The sequence below is a fragment of the Pezoporus wallicus genome, unplaced genomic scaffold (assembly GCF_028554395.1).
Source record: "Pezoporus wallicus isolate ANWC-B61680 ecotype Strahan unplaced genomic scaffold, APGP_CSIRO_Pwel_v1 contig_2384, whole genome shotgun sequence".
Lineage (NCBI taxonomy): Eukaryota > Metazoa > Chordata > Aves > Psittaciformes > Psittacidae > Pezoporus > Pezoporus wallicus.
The window spans coordinates 7202759-7216266 of NW_026640488.1; the positions used below are offsets into that span (position 1 = coordinate 7202759).

Sequence of the window (13508 nt, forward strand, 5' to 3'; positions counted from 1 at the left end):
AGTGAATGCTAAATTAGAGCAATCTGTAGCTGTTATGCAGTTAACACACACACACACACAAAAAGCTATGACTCAGGTGTTCTTATCACTTTATTACTACCTGAATTGTGTGTGACTGGAGAAGATCCAAGAACATCCTCATCCCAGATACTGATGAAATAACAAATTCCACCTAAAATACTTGCAGATAAATTCCCAACAGTAGGAGTACACACAGTTGCTTAGAGGAGAATAATTAAAGATTCAACAATTCAGAGACATATTGTCATTTCAGAAAGCACTCAACTCTAAAAATAACATAAAAGATACTTTTAGAAAGCCCAGCAGATATTTATGCATATCCTGACTTGCCCAGACAGACAACACAGTTTGCCTACCAAACATAAAAAGCTTTATTTTATTTATCAATTGATTTTTACCTGTTCTAACTGCATTGCGAGCCTGGTTGACTGTCATTTGTCCCGTCACGTGCATAAGGACCTTGGCTTGCGGACTAGTTTGGATATGCGCTGCAGAAACCACAGCTGTGGGTACTGTGCTGGAGTTCACTGCCACACCATTAGCCTGGAGCTTCTGTGATGTTCCACCAGCAGTGGAAGGGCTGACCATAGTTACCACTCGTCCCGTCTGGCCAGCAGTAGACATGGGAACTTTTGTTTGTGATGTACTTGTCACTGTCCTGCCAAAATTAAAAGCAAGATGCTAAAAGACAACTAAAAATGAGCTGGCTACTAAAACCTGCAGCTCTTCTATTACTCAATTTTAGCATTATGTACAATAACAAAATCATTTTGGACCCTAAAATAGATAAACTATTTAGATACTTGTATAAAAATATACCTTGTAACTGGAGCCACATAATTCCCAGGAAAAACACCAATCTTGCTTGTATGCATGGAAGTTCCCTTGAACCAGCCATCTTGACAGCGTTCAAACACTAAGAACATTTCTCCCTTCCTCAGTTCCAGTTCATCATCTTTTCGAGGAGTGTAAGGGTATATAGCAATATACCTAAAAGACAGGAAAGTAGATGCACTTGATAAACCTAAAACAATTGAAAACATCACTTTCTGGCAGAGAGAGTTCAGAGATGAGAAGGCACGGCAGAAAGGGTTATGTATTAGTAGATCCGTCACACTGTTACAATATTAAAACAGAAGTTATGGCAATATTAAGGGAAACAATGACCATTAAGAATATCCTCCTAACTGCACTTCAGTGCAATGAACAATAAGGCTATTCATTTTCTTAATTAACTTAGTGAACTTAATTAATTAGGTGTTTATCAACTACAGATCCCAGCATATCCCACTTCTCTCCCCCTCCACCTGTTTCTAGTATCTCTTGCACTTTGTGACATGCCAGTATCTTTTGTGAAGGGGTGGGGAGAATGGAGAAGTTCTGTTAGTTGGGAGTAAAAAATCAGTAATCAGAACTACTTTTCAGATTGCAAAACTGGAATGCCCCTGTGCAACTGCATGCCCAAAAGAAAGATGTCACTAGAACTTGAAGTCTATGGGTAAGGTAGCTAGCAGTTACACACTTGTAAAGTTCATTTCTCTTGTTTCCTTGTTGTCCACCCAGAAAACTGTGCCTTTAAAGCATCTTTGCAGATAATGTAGTGTAGATACTTGGTAAAGCAAGTCCAAAATAGGTTTTAAAGACAACATATGACACACTAGCAACAAAAGGTTTCACTGGTACACGATTTAGGGAGGATCCACAAAGTCACATAGTGAAGCTCTATGGGAAAGGAACTGAGGTGCTTTAATTGGTGTTCATTAACTTCCCTGTTGGTTACATCATTCCAAATTTCATTAGTATCTTGATTAAGAGCAACCCTTTGAAGATGGAGGATGGGAACAAATGAGATGGGTACTTGATTAAATACAACTAAGCACAATAATCCATAAGAAGCAGTGTTAGAATACTTGACACCAAAAAACCAGCCCAAATCCAGACACACCTGCCATACAAGACATACGTTACATATGCTATACAAGACAAGGTGCTATACAAGATGCACCTGCTCTTTAGGAGTGGGAGGAAACCTGGTGGGAAAATAAAGAAAGACATAGAACAAAAACAGTCCTTGTATTATTCAAACATGTCCTATTTAGATGGTTCAGCCACTCCTGAATTTTATTTTCTTTTATGGTTCTTATTCTCCAAGCTGCGCACAAAGAAGTTTCCAAGACAAAAGATGTTGTCAGCAGCACATGTTAATATACAAAATATTTTCACCCAGAAGATGACACACGCTTACTTGTATTACAACTGTGAAGACATAATGCTCACTAGCAGCTTTTTACCTTCATTCCCAACTGCAACTCACTAATTAAGTGAACTGTAAAATCATAAGTCAAACTTCAATTGCAACTTACACAACCATTCTGATAATGACATGTTAATACAGCAGTCTAAATGAAATACAGCACTTGGTGTTTTGGCCAAGTTATGCCAAATGAGAATAGTTTGTTCATACCATACATAACAGAAAACTTTGAGTAAATTCACTCCAATATTTGCCACTTGCGAGTTACAGAGTCTTCATTGCTAACTCAAGGATCCATTCATCTTCTGCATGATAAACACTTTATATTTTTGAAGTGAGTCCTTTCTATACACAGCAACAGCTGATTATATTCATTTAAGACATAAAAAACTCTCAGCATGAAGGCAGTTTCAGGGTATCACCTATATGTATGTTTTGTTGCTCTTGTTCTAAATGTATGTTTGGATTTCTGGGCATTCTAGCAGAACACAGCCAGCTGGCATAATATGAGTACGTTCAAAGTTACTGATCCTGTTCCATTTTTCTGACTGGCAAAATGTTTCAACTTTACTTACACACTTGGACGAGTTTGTGGTCGTAAATGTGCCATTTGGTCAGTTGATGCTGATGTAGGCCTTTGTATTACACCTGCAGACTGAGGTCCAGAAGAAGCCGATGCAATGATTGCAGCAGACAAGAGAGGTGGTGGCGGAAGTGGGGGATTCATACTCTGATTTTATGAGAACAAAAAAATAGACACAGATGATCAATATTGTTTGATGAGTTGAATCAGCTGGAAAAAATAAAAAAAAGGCACATGATATTCTAAGGAAATGGGGTAAAACAGCCAAGTTCAGTATTCTTTTACCTACTGGTATGATACAAATGGACAGTTACGTTTGTCTGTATTTCTCCTTTCCCAGTTTAAAAATCTTGAAAACCTGGCAGCTAATTAAGCAAATTGCAAGCAATTTCTCAGCACAGGAAAAATGGAAAACACTGTTTCTAGTTATAACATCTATAGGAAAGGACTCAACAAAAATTCAGAAGCCTTCCAGGAGGTAGATTTTGCCTCTTACTGCTGCCTGTACTTCAAAACATGATTGTTTTTGTAACGTGAAGCTGAAACATAATATACAATTCAGCAGCAGTGCACCCAAAACCACCCTTCTGGGGGAAATTTTGTTTTGATGTATGGGTTACAAAAGCCAGCACAATAGGAGACCACAGTCACTGAGCTATTGTTACCACTTTCTCCTATTCTTCCAGTTTAAAGAGTTAGCTTTTGAAATTCAGTATTATCAAGATTGGTAATCTTTAACAAACACCCCAGTAAAAAGGTGCAGTTCTTCTACAGGCAGATCGTAATGGGGGTCCTGCCTACAGGCTTCTATGCCTTTTGAGAATCAATGGAGCAATTGTTACCTTCTGCTCTGTAAAGCCTCAGACAATTCTTTAGGACCTTGTGTTCTGACACTCCTGGGAAAAGTCTCTCACAAAAGGAGAACTTTTCCTTTCCCCCTTCCAAAAATAATTATTTGTTACAACACGCGAAAAGAGAGTAATAAAAAACCTCCAACATTTGAAAAATTAAAACTGAATTTGTTTCAAACATAACCTTCAACTGAACACAATCTTTAATACTGAAACAAAACACCTGACAATAATATAAATTAACAAAATGTCCTGAACTACTGCCTGGCTCGTCCAGTACATCAGCATATAAAAGCACAGCGTTACATTATCAGTTTGGAAATTACATAATGGAAAGTAATTTTAATTCCCCTCAAACACCCTATTTCTAAAGGGTTTTTTTGTTGTTGTTTTTCTGTGCAAAAACCTTGAGGGAAAATAAGTTTCAGGTGTTCACTGTGCTATTATTACCTCTCTACATTTGGTGAAACTGTTAACAGCTCTCTGAACTAGTCTTACTCTATCAAGACACGGTAAAGAGCTGCATGATTTAAAGCTTTCAAATCTAGAGAAAAACTGACTAACTCTTCCAGTTTTTCAGTCAAAATTCTTACCCTTATGTGTGCATGGTTTATCATGAAATATTTCTATTTTTATTTAAAGCTTTTTTCAGATTGTACATTAACAATTTCTTAAGACCAAATTAGACCTCCTGTATCCAACACAAAGCAGGCATGATCTGCTGGAGAGCTTTGGTACACACAGTTCAGTTATTCACAGGAACAGCAATTGCATTTCCTTCATATTCTAGATCCCCATCCATACAAAAATCTTTCTAAAATATCTTGATACTTCATACTGCAACACCAGCTTTTCTCCTTCAGTTGTTTTACAGCAGAAGTTACTTCCTCCCCTCCCAGTCAGCTTCAACAAATGTCTTCCTTGAACCCAATCTGAACATGAGCATCTAACTTCTATGCAACCCGTCTACAGAATATAAAGTCTTTTTTTAGTCATCTAGACTCCTTTATACATGGTAGAAGCTGTAAACCCACCTTAGGAGATGATTAGCTGGAAATCTGTAAAATTAAACCTATTTTTGCACAATATCAAGGTTGTCACGATTCTGCACTTCCTGCATCTCTAAAGATATAAATGCTGGGTGCTGGATTTTATGCATTTGAACATACAACACAAACTGAATTTTTAGCTGCAGCAAAGGCACCTTCCCAGCTCTAGATCATTCTGCTTTATTCAGTTTCTGCTCCCCTCTCCGTGTCTATTACTATGGTAATGAAACCTGCAGTGAGCCACAGCCCAATTAAACTCCTAACGACTTGGCAAGTATTTAGAAATCTAAATAAACTACCCTATAGACTTCAGAGGACTAAAGCTCTTCAGCTTGCATTGCTACAACTGGATAAATAGGTCCAAACGCTCCAGCCAAGTTTTCAAGATTTTTTCTTACATATAAACATTTTTCTAGCTATTGAGAAACATACCTACCTCCAGAGCACAAGCTAGTTTTGATGGTTTCCATATTCAACATTCTGTGACAGAATATATGCAAACCGCACATGATTCAATAAGATGCTTATCAAAATAATTCAGAGCATTTTATTTTAGGTAGTTAAGGCAGGAAATCAGAAGTTTCTGCAATACTTTTCAGACAGGTGTCTTTTCAAGCGTATAAAAAAGCAAGGAAGTGCTAATATTTTTTTTTTAATTGGATGATGAAACGTAAATTCGATACTTTATTTATGTAAAGCTTCAAACAGTATCCAGACTCACATTCTAGAAACACATACATATTACTAAGTTTAATTTTAATTAGGTTGTGTTCCCACTGATGATCAACAATCAGTGCATCCAAAACATAACAAAAGGCACAGCAGTGGAAAAAAAAAACATTCAGTAGCTGTCTTCACTCCTACAAGGTCTAGGAAAAAATGTACAACTTGAAAAATCCCTTGAGGGCTAACAAATTAAGGCTCATGTTTAACAAAATTCCTAAACTATAAATATATGTTATCAAGAACAGGGCTCTCTTATAAAACCCCATCATTTCTTTCAGCTGCTTCCTCTTCCCAACAAAAGTTGATCTGAATTTTTGTTGGTTACAACTCAGACAGTTCTTATATAAACGTCCTCCTGACTGCTTTACAACATTGAATCATCTGGAACTACATAAGAGAGCACTAAATGTCATCAGTATACCATAACCCTCAGCTTGTACCTCATTAATAAGAATTCAGACTACCTTATATGCTTTACCATAGAGGGCCAATTTTTCTGTGTGTGGGCAAGAGAACACGACCAGAAAAGCCTTCAGCACGGAAGTACGTGTAAACCATCTAAATACAGACCACCTATTTCTGCTAGTTAACTGCACGTACCAAGACACCCTTTCAAAGTCAACATATTCAACCTGCAGAAGTAGCAATATGGATATCATATCATATATGCAGGTCAACTGCAGTCCAAAATACTTTTATGTTTTCAAGAGACTGTAAAAGCAGAATGAAAGGAAGGTAAGTTATCTGTTGTTGCTACATTCTGTTTTAATTCTGCTGCTTTTGAATGTAACTAACTCTGCTGTGGTATATTTTGTCTCAGTTTTCCCATATCATGGTTCAGATCATATACTTGCTGTAAGAGTTTTTTCAACTAGATCTCCTCCATTATGTATCTACCTTATAAATCACGTCCAAGAATTTCCTCCCAGATAAATGAACTTGACCTAATTATACATGCATATTTTCACCCAACAACTATTGAACTTGACATCTGCTATTTATATTTTATGAAGAACTCCAAATAGACTAAGTATCTACAAGGTTCAAAAATGCTAGCAGCCAAGAAGAGCAGACCAATTAATACCCCCTTAAAGGGCAAAGTTGTGGTTTGAAGTCCCAGAGAGAAGTGTAAGTGATAATATCACAGTCAAAAGCCTCAGCTGTGAGAAGTTTGTCTCAGTTCATAGCTTCTTTAATTTCAAAGGATCAAACCTCAAAACACAAACCAAGAATTAATGCTGCTGGCGAAAGAACTGCTGCTGTAAAAGAAGACTTTATCACAGGTTTTCTGAATGCAAATTTGTTTAAATGATACATGAAGCAGACAGTGTAGAAGGTAACTTGACAAAAACACTCTTATTCCTAAGTCTTATTTGTGTAGATTTTGGCTGCAAATCTGTAAATTACTTCATAAAACTTTCGATACCAAATAGCATCTACAAAATATTATTATGGACAAAATAAAATTGGCATTTATTGAACCACCATAGTATTTCCCAAAATAACAATGTAAAACTAAAATGTGATCCTAAACATGTACACAGATGAATCACAGGCTCCTCTAGGAATTCATCTCAACTGTCTTAGAGAAACTTGCTACCCAACAAGACAGCTCAAAATATTTCCTCTTAACAATAAAAAAAGCAGTCTTTCTTACAGAAGATAAGAGAAGAAACTAACTCTCCTTTCCTTCTAGATTCAGGACATATAAATGTAGCAAAGCTGCATAAATTCAGGACTACCACAAAGGAACATATCCTTCTCTTCTTCACTGATGAGGAATCATGCTCATCCTCTCTGTTTTCCTCATTCTCCCTTAATCATAGTTTGGCAAAGAAGTAAAAGAACTTGTGTAAATGGCTTGCTCTCAAAGAATAATCAATTATTACTTTAAATAGTGTTATAAGTACCAAAATGATTGGCAGGAAGAAGATCCAATTAAATCATCTTCATGCTAAAGAGAAACCCTCCCTGTGCCAATTCAACTTCCTTGTCATTTACTTAGTATTCAGAAATGAAGTAAAAGCCAAAATTGAAAAGCTTAGAGAAATGCAGGAATTTATACTTATAAAAGCAAAAACTATAAAAGCAAATAGTCTCAAGCCAACCACTTCTGATGTATTAAATCATACAACCGCAACTGCTCCATGGCTTAAAATTAATGCTCAGAATGTCAGGGAGGGTATTTCCAGAAGCTGAACATCTAGAAACAAGAACATGACTTTTTCTCTTGACCTGTCAGAACCATTTTGCACGTTTCTAAAATTAAAACAAGAGTTCATGAAGCAAGAGGAAAAGTGGACTTAAAAGACACACTTCACAGCTTGTGACTATAAACTGCATCATTTAATACCATCTACAGTAAAAGTACACAAGAACGACCTGACTCTAGCCTGAGCTGCCAGCTTGTATTTTAGTCACGTTGAAAACAAGTCAAGAAGAAACAGAACATTATGTACAGAAGGTTATTGGCTTTTAAAGAGGGTGGCAGAGAATAATTCAGATTCTCAATGGGAATTATATGCCTAATTGGAAACATAACCAGGAACATGGTTATCACAAAAGGAAAGCAGCACTCCAGGATACAGAACGATCATGTGGCAGGAGTTTCACTCCATGGTGCATTTAGTGCTGTAATTTAATTCCTGTGGGGACCAATGGTGAGAGCGCTTTTGAACAAGCTTATGCAATTAAAACACCCGAGATGGTTTAATGACTTTGCACCAGCACCAAAATAAAGCGTGTTTCCACGTTGGCATCAAAGGAACTATTGATTCTTGATACCAAAAGTGTTTGTTACTGAGAAAAAAAAAGGCAACTTCTGTCAGAACTTCTGAAATGATGCTTTGAATCCTGCCCACCCCATCATCTCCAAAATGTCTCTCAGCCACAAATCAAATCAATTGCTCAATGCTTGCAGCATATACATTAGCTAGACTTTTATTCTGCCTAAGAGCACAAAATATGCCAAGACTGATTTTGTTTGGTCAGTTCTCACAGGTACCTTCTGAAGGACTGGATAAAAGAAGTATAAAAGATTACATGGATTAGCATATAACCAGCTCATTGTTTCTAGCAGTAGATGTGCACCTCATATCCTAGTAAAAAATACTTGAAGGTCCTTCCTGGTAGGCAGCAAGTTGAACATGAGCCAGTAATGTGCTCTTATTGCAAAAAGGGGTAATGGTATCCTGGGCTTCATTAGGAGGAGTCTTGCCAGGAGGTCAAAGGAGATCAAACCTTCCCCTTTCCTCAGCACTGATGAGGCCAAACCTGGAGTACTGTGTCCAGTTCTGGGCTCCCCAGTACAAGAGACACAGACATAAAGGAGAGTCCAGTGAAGAGCCACTATCAAAGGACTAGAGCATCTCTCTTATGAGGAAAGGCTGAGAGAGCTAGGACTGTTCAGCCTAGAAAAGGCTCAGGGGAATATCAGTGTAGTACCTAAGGGAAGAGACAAAGATGACGGAGCTATGCTCTTTTCAGGGGTACTCAGTGAAACACAAACTGAAACACAGGAGATTCAGTCTGAAAATCAGTAAACTGTGAAGGTGAGTGAGCACTGGCACAGGTTGTCCGGAGAGGTTGTGCAGTTTCCATCCCTGGAGATACTCAAAAGCTGTCTGTATACCATCCAGGGCAACTGGTTCTAGGTGTCTGTGCTTGAGCAGACTAGATGACCACCAGTGGTCCCTTCCTGCTCTGGGTCATTAAAATATGCATCTAAATATAAGGAGATTATTAATTGGTTCCATTAATTGGTTCCATAGCATTCAGTTTGCACAGATGACCCACATACTGAAGGAGTTGTTAACAATAAAAGGCCACTGAATTGCTACAGCACAACCCGTGTTACTCAGTAAGGGAGGGCAAAAGCATACTGTCTGTATAACTGTCAATAATAAGGTCATCTGTCTGAAGAACAAGGATTGTGAAATAACATTTACTTGGATGGGAGCAATTAGTACATCACTAATGACAATGAAAATTTGTGGGATCATAATGGATATTTGGCTGAACGTAAACTTTTGCTACACTCAGGCCAAATGACTGGATGCAAATTCTCAAGATCTAAACATCAGAATAACAGGATAAAAGGGTCATACTATCAACACTTCATCACTGAAAAAGACCATGCAGCACTGCACCCAGTTCTGGAATGCACTTACCATGCCAGAAGGAAGAACTAGAGATAATTCAGAGAATAACAGCATCATAATTTTAAGGACTGAGAAAACATAACTTACGAGTCCCAAAGAAAGCTGTCAGAATGTAACCTCTCAGCTGCAACCAAGCCACAACTAAGGATTTACTTAAACAACAAAAAGTTGATAGTAGAACACAGACAATTCTGCCCTTGATTTTGCAGACAAATGTATACAATGATCCAAGTGACAAAAGTTGAAAACAAAACCAACCACATTTAGAAGCGAAACTATTCATTATTTTTTACTTGCTTTAAAGACTGCAAGGATAATTAGACACCTAAACAAGCTCAAGTCTTGGAGGTTTTTGTTTGGGTTGTGTACTTTGCTGGGGGGGGGGCTGAGTTTTTTTTGAGTTTTTTTTGTTGTCGTGTTTGGTTGGTTTGTTTGTTTTTAAGTGGAGATTTATTATTCAACTGCGTGTCCCCTCCTTCCCCCACCCCCAGTGTCAGAGGCACATTTTTTGGACTCAAAACAAGAACTGGATATCAAGAATTCCTATGATCAAAATAAAGGCTCATAAAGTTCCCTTGAAAATCTCTGAAAACTGGTATCCACAATCTTTACCTGCAGTTAAGCTGATGCTCTCATAAGTGCCATATGATTTAGGGCATTCCAGAGCTCCCCTACCACAAACAAAGCTTTAAGAAAAAGAATTTTCAGTTGTTTTTAAAATGAAATCCTGCACTTTTTTGAAGATAATGTTATTTTCTTTGTCCAAAGGTAAGAGCACTGCAATGTATTCCTTCCTTTAAAAGTTCCTTCCTTTAAAAGATGGCCATTTGCAACAGTTTTTCATATTGATCTCCACGAACCTAAGATGAGTTCTTCATTTGCCACAGGCATACACACAACTAAAGTCATCCTAATGAGGAGAAAGCAGAGTTTTGAAACTTATTTAGGAGAATATTGGTAATATTAAGTAAGACAAATATCTGGCAACTGTAGTCTCAAGTTGATGTATTTTTATAAGATCTTGCTTGTTTCTCCTAATCTTCCCCCCAGCATAACTTCTTTTCTACTCCTGTTGAAAAAAAACACTGTTCTGGAAGAAAGTGGGCTTCCTGTGTTTACTACAGGAAAATGACAGAGGAAAACTGGAGAAATGGATATGCATGACAGGATGCAAACATTATTGTATCAATAATGCTTTTGCTGCAGTTCAATATATACCATTGTCTGTCACATAAACAATCATTGTACAATTATTTTAAATCAATGGATCGGAACTCAAGACAAAAAAAAAGACTGTACAGACCAAAAATCAATGGGAAGGCTGTTTTCTTGAGTGGTACTTACACCAAGAGCAGCTTGGTAGGTAACTTCTGAAGGGAAGGTAAATGAAGGCCCTGTTGTGACTGGGCTGCTAGGAGGAGGAGTCACAATTAGCCCCGTAGTACCAATATGAACCTGTCAAAGAAAAAAACACCCAGCAGGGTCAGTTCCGAGTAGTTTCATAAAAGCTGGTTTTGGCACAGCTGTATGCTTCATGGTCAGAAATACCAGTACTGATCTGTAACTTTAGAACCAATGTTTTGTTATTGATACGAACAGTACTGGATCACACTGCTTGCTTTCCCCTCCCCACCCCCATGTTTCAGAAAATTTGGAAATACATTGAACTAGCCATGGAAAACACACTTTTATCAACGTTGGTTTTCATTTTTTTCCATAAAAGGCTGTCAGATCCCAAAGACATGAAAATAAAATATATTACCAGCTCATATAAAATGACAACAACACTTCAAAGTCTGCATTACTACCTCTTCTCCTGAAATGTAATCTCTCTGTGAAACAGACAATTGTTCATGAACCATTGTAGCTTGTAACTAAAAGCTTTGAGGAGATTAACAATAAATAGTCAGATAAATGTTTCTATCACAATCAGATTAATATGGTACATTTCTAGAATTCATGTAATTTTCAAGTTGAACTTAGCTTTTACTTGCATTTATTTATTAATACCTAGTATTATATTAAGTCTAGAAAAAAACCTAAGCACTTAAATCACTCCAGTTTCTAGTTTCCACAGCTTTATAAAAACCTTTGTGGCACTTATGAAATTAACAACTGTGAAAAAAATTAGCTTACAAGACCAAAAATACTTGCTATTATTGTATAAGAAGCGTTATAAAACACTTGCCCTTCAATGCTTTCATGCTGGAAGATAAACTTGTTGAAAACGTACATTAATGTCAATTACATACAAGTAATAATTTGAGTAGTTGGACAAGATCAGAAGCCTTCACAGTTATTAAAAGAACATGCACACATGATTTATGTTTGATTTCATGTAAATTACCTGAGAAGGGGCACTACAGGAAAGTCCTGTCAGCTCACTTATGCGGGCTGCAGCAGTTGGGTTGCTGGAGCTGATGAGGACAGGAGGACTAATTTCCATTGAGTGGCGATTCTGAGAAGACTGTGAAGACTTGTTGGACATAGTGAGGGAGGTAAAAGAGTGACGTTTTTTGGTGTTTTTCTTGGTATCAGTGTGCTTTTGGGTTGAATTGTGGGCTGCCCCAGAGGTACCTTCCCCAAAGTCAACAGCAGAACCTGAGGGCTTATCCAATTCTATGAGCTGTTTGGCTGCTGTGTTAAACTACAAAAGAAAGCCACACATTAGTATTTTTTTTTATTTATAAAAAACACCTGAGTATAACAGAAATATCTATTTCTTTTTATTCATAATAAAATTTAAACCATGCAACTTAAAACTGTGACATACTGCCCTACTCTACAAATCGGTCATTACTAAATTACATTTTTCTCAAACCCTTTATTTCCACAAAATATTTTTTATATTTTTGACCTACTGGAAGTAATAATGTTAGAACTCTCATTTATTCATGAGCTGAAGTAGCACCAGCACCAGTTTGCTGAACAAGTTAACTAATATTAATATGTACCACTAAATATGAATACGGTTACTTGGATAAGCGTAGCCAATTATGAACAAGCGAAAAATCTTCTGTGAAGAACATCAAGATGAAAGAATGAAATTAGTAACCATGGAAGTACTACTTCTATTCTTCACTGTATTATTTCTTGTATTTATTTTATCCCTTTTCACACAAGTATTAAAATATCTACGTTTATGAAGAGTTTTAAAGTAGCATTTTACCCCGTCATAACTTTACTAGACAAATAAGATATCATTAATCATGATATCATCGACACTGATTTAAATGCAGCTCCCACAAATCAGAACAGCTTATACCCTGAACTCTTCCCTTTATATTTGAGGACAAGTAGCTATATATGAAGTGGTACAAAAGAATAAAGAATGTATTTATTCATATTTTTTTAATATAGAAAAGGTTTCCAAAGGCATTTGAAAGATGAGACCCAGAAGGAAATTCCATGCATATTCAAAAGAAACAGACAAAGTTCAAAGCTGAAGCTACCAGAACAATGAGGGGCTGACATAAAAACCTATTAGGATGTAAGAGAGGAAAACTGTGAAATGCTTGAAGAATCAGAACTACTCAGAATATACTGCAGTGGAAGAATGGCATAATGTGGGATTTGGAAAAGGGTACGAAGATGAGAACCTAGGTTTTTTTCCTAAATGTTCCTATTGTTGGTCCTTTAGAAGGCAGATGAAGAGAACAGGAAGGGCAGAAGACAATGTCACAGCAGGAAACATGAAAGAAAAGAAAAGAAAAAGGTAGACACTAGATTTTCCTTCCTGCTAATACTGTACATGGATCATACAGACAAAATGATTTTTTACTACTTGTGTACTACAGAAGACATAACCATACAGCTTTCTCCAATTAACCTGTAAGCTCATTACTGAGGTAATTACTTTTTTAT

General features: G+C 37.0%; 2 protein-coding genes across 2 annotated transcripts in view; one reads left to right on the top strand and one right to left on the bottom strand.

The window, feature by feature from the left end:
- The window catches only part of CLCN3 (chloride voltage-gated channel 3), a 214988-nt gene that overhangs the window by 32365 nt on the left and 169115 nt on the right, over nucleotides 1-13508 (top strand). The gene's annotated exons all lie outside the window — the stretch shown is intronic.
- The window catches only part of SH3RF1 (SH3 domain containing ring finger 1), an 81437-nt gene that overhangs the window by 13432 nt on the left and 54497 nt on the right, over nucleotides 1-13508 (bottom strand). Inside the window, exons 5-9 of the mRNA XM_057419235.1 lie at nucleotides 11992-12291; nucleotides 10989-11099; nucleotides 2851-3005; nucleotides 841-1011; nucleotides 420-679 (exon numbers count right to left, since the gene is read on the bottom strand). Of these exons, the coding sequence (XP_057275218.1) occupies nucleotides 420-679; nucleotides 841-1011; nucleotides 2851-3005; nucleotides 10989-11099; nucleotides 11992-12291 (997 nt within the window). The remainder of the gene's footprint in view (nucleotides 1-419; nucleotides 680-840; nucleotides 1012-2850; nucleotides 3006-10988; nucleotides 11100-11991; nucleotides 12292-13508) is intronic.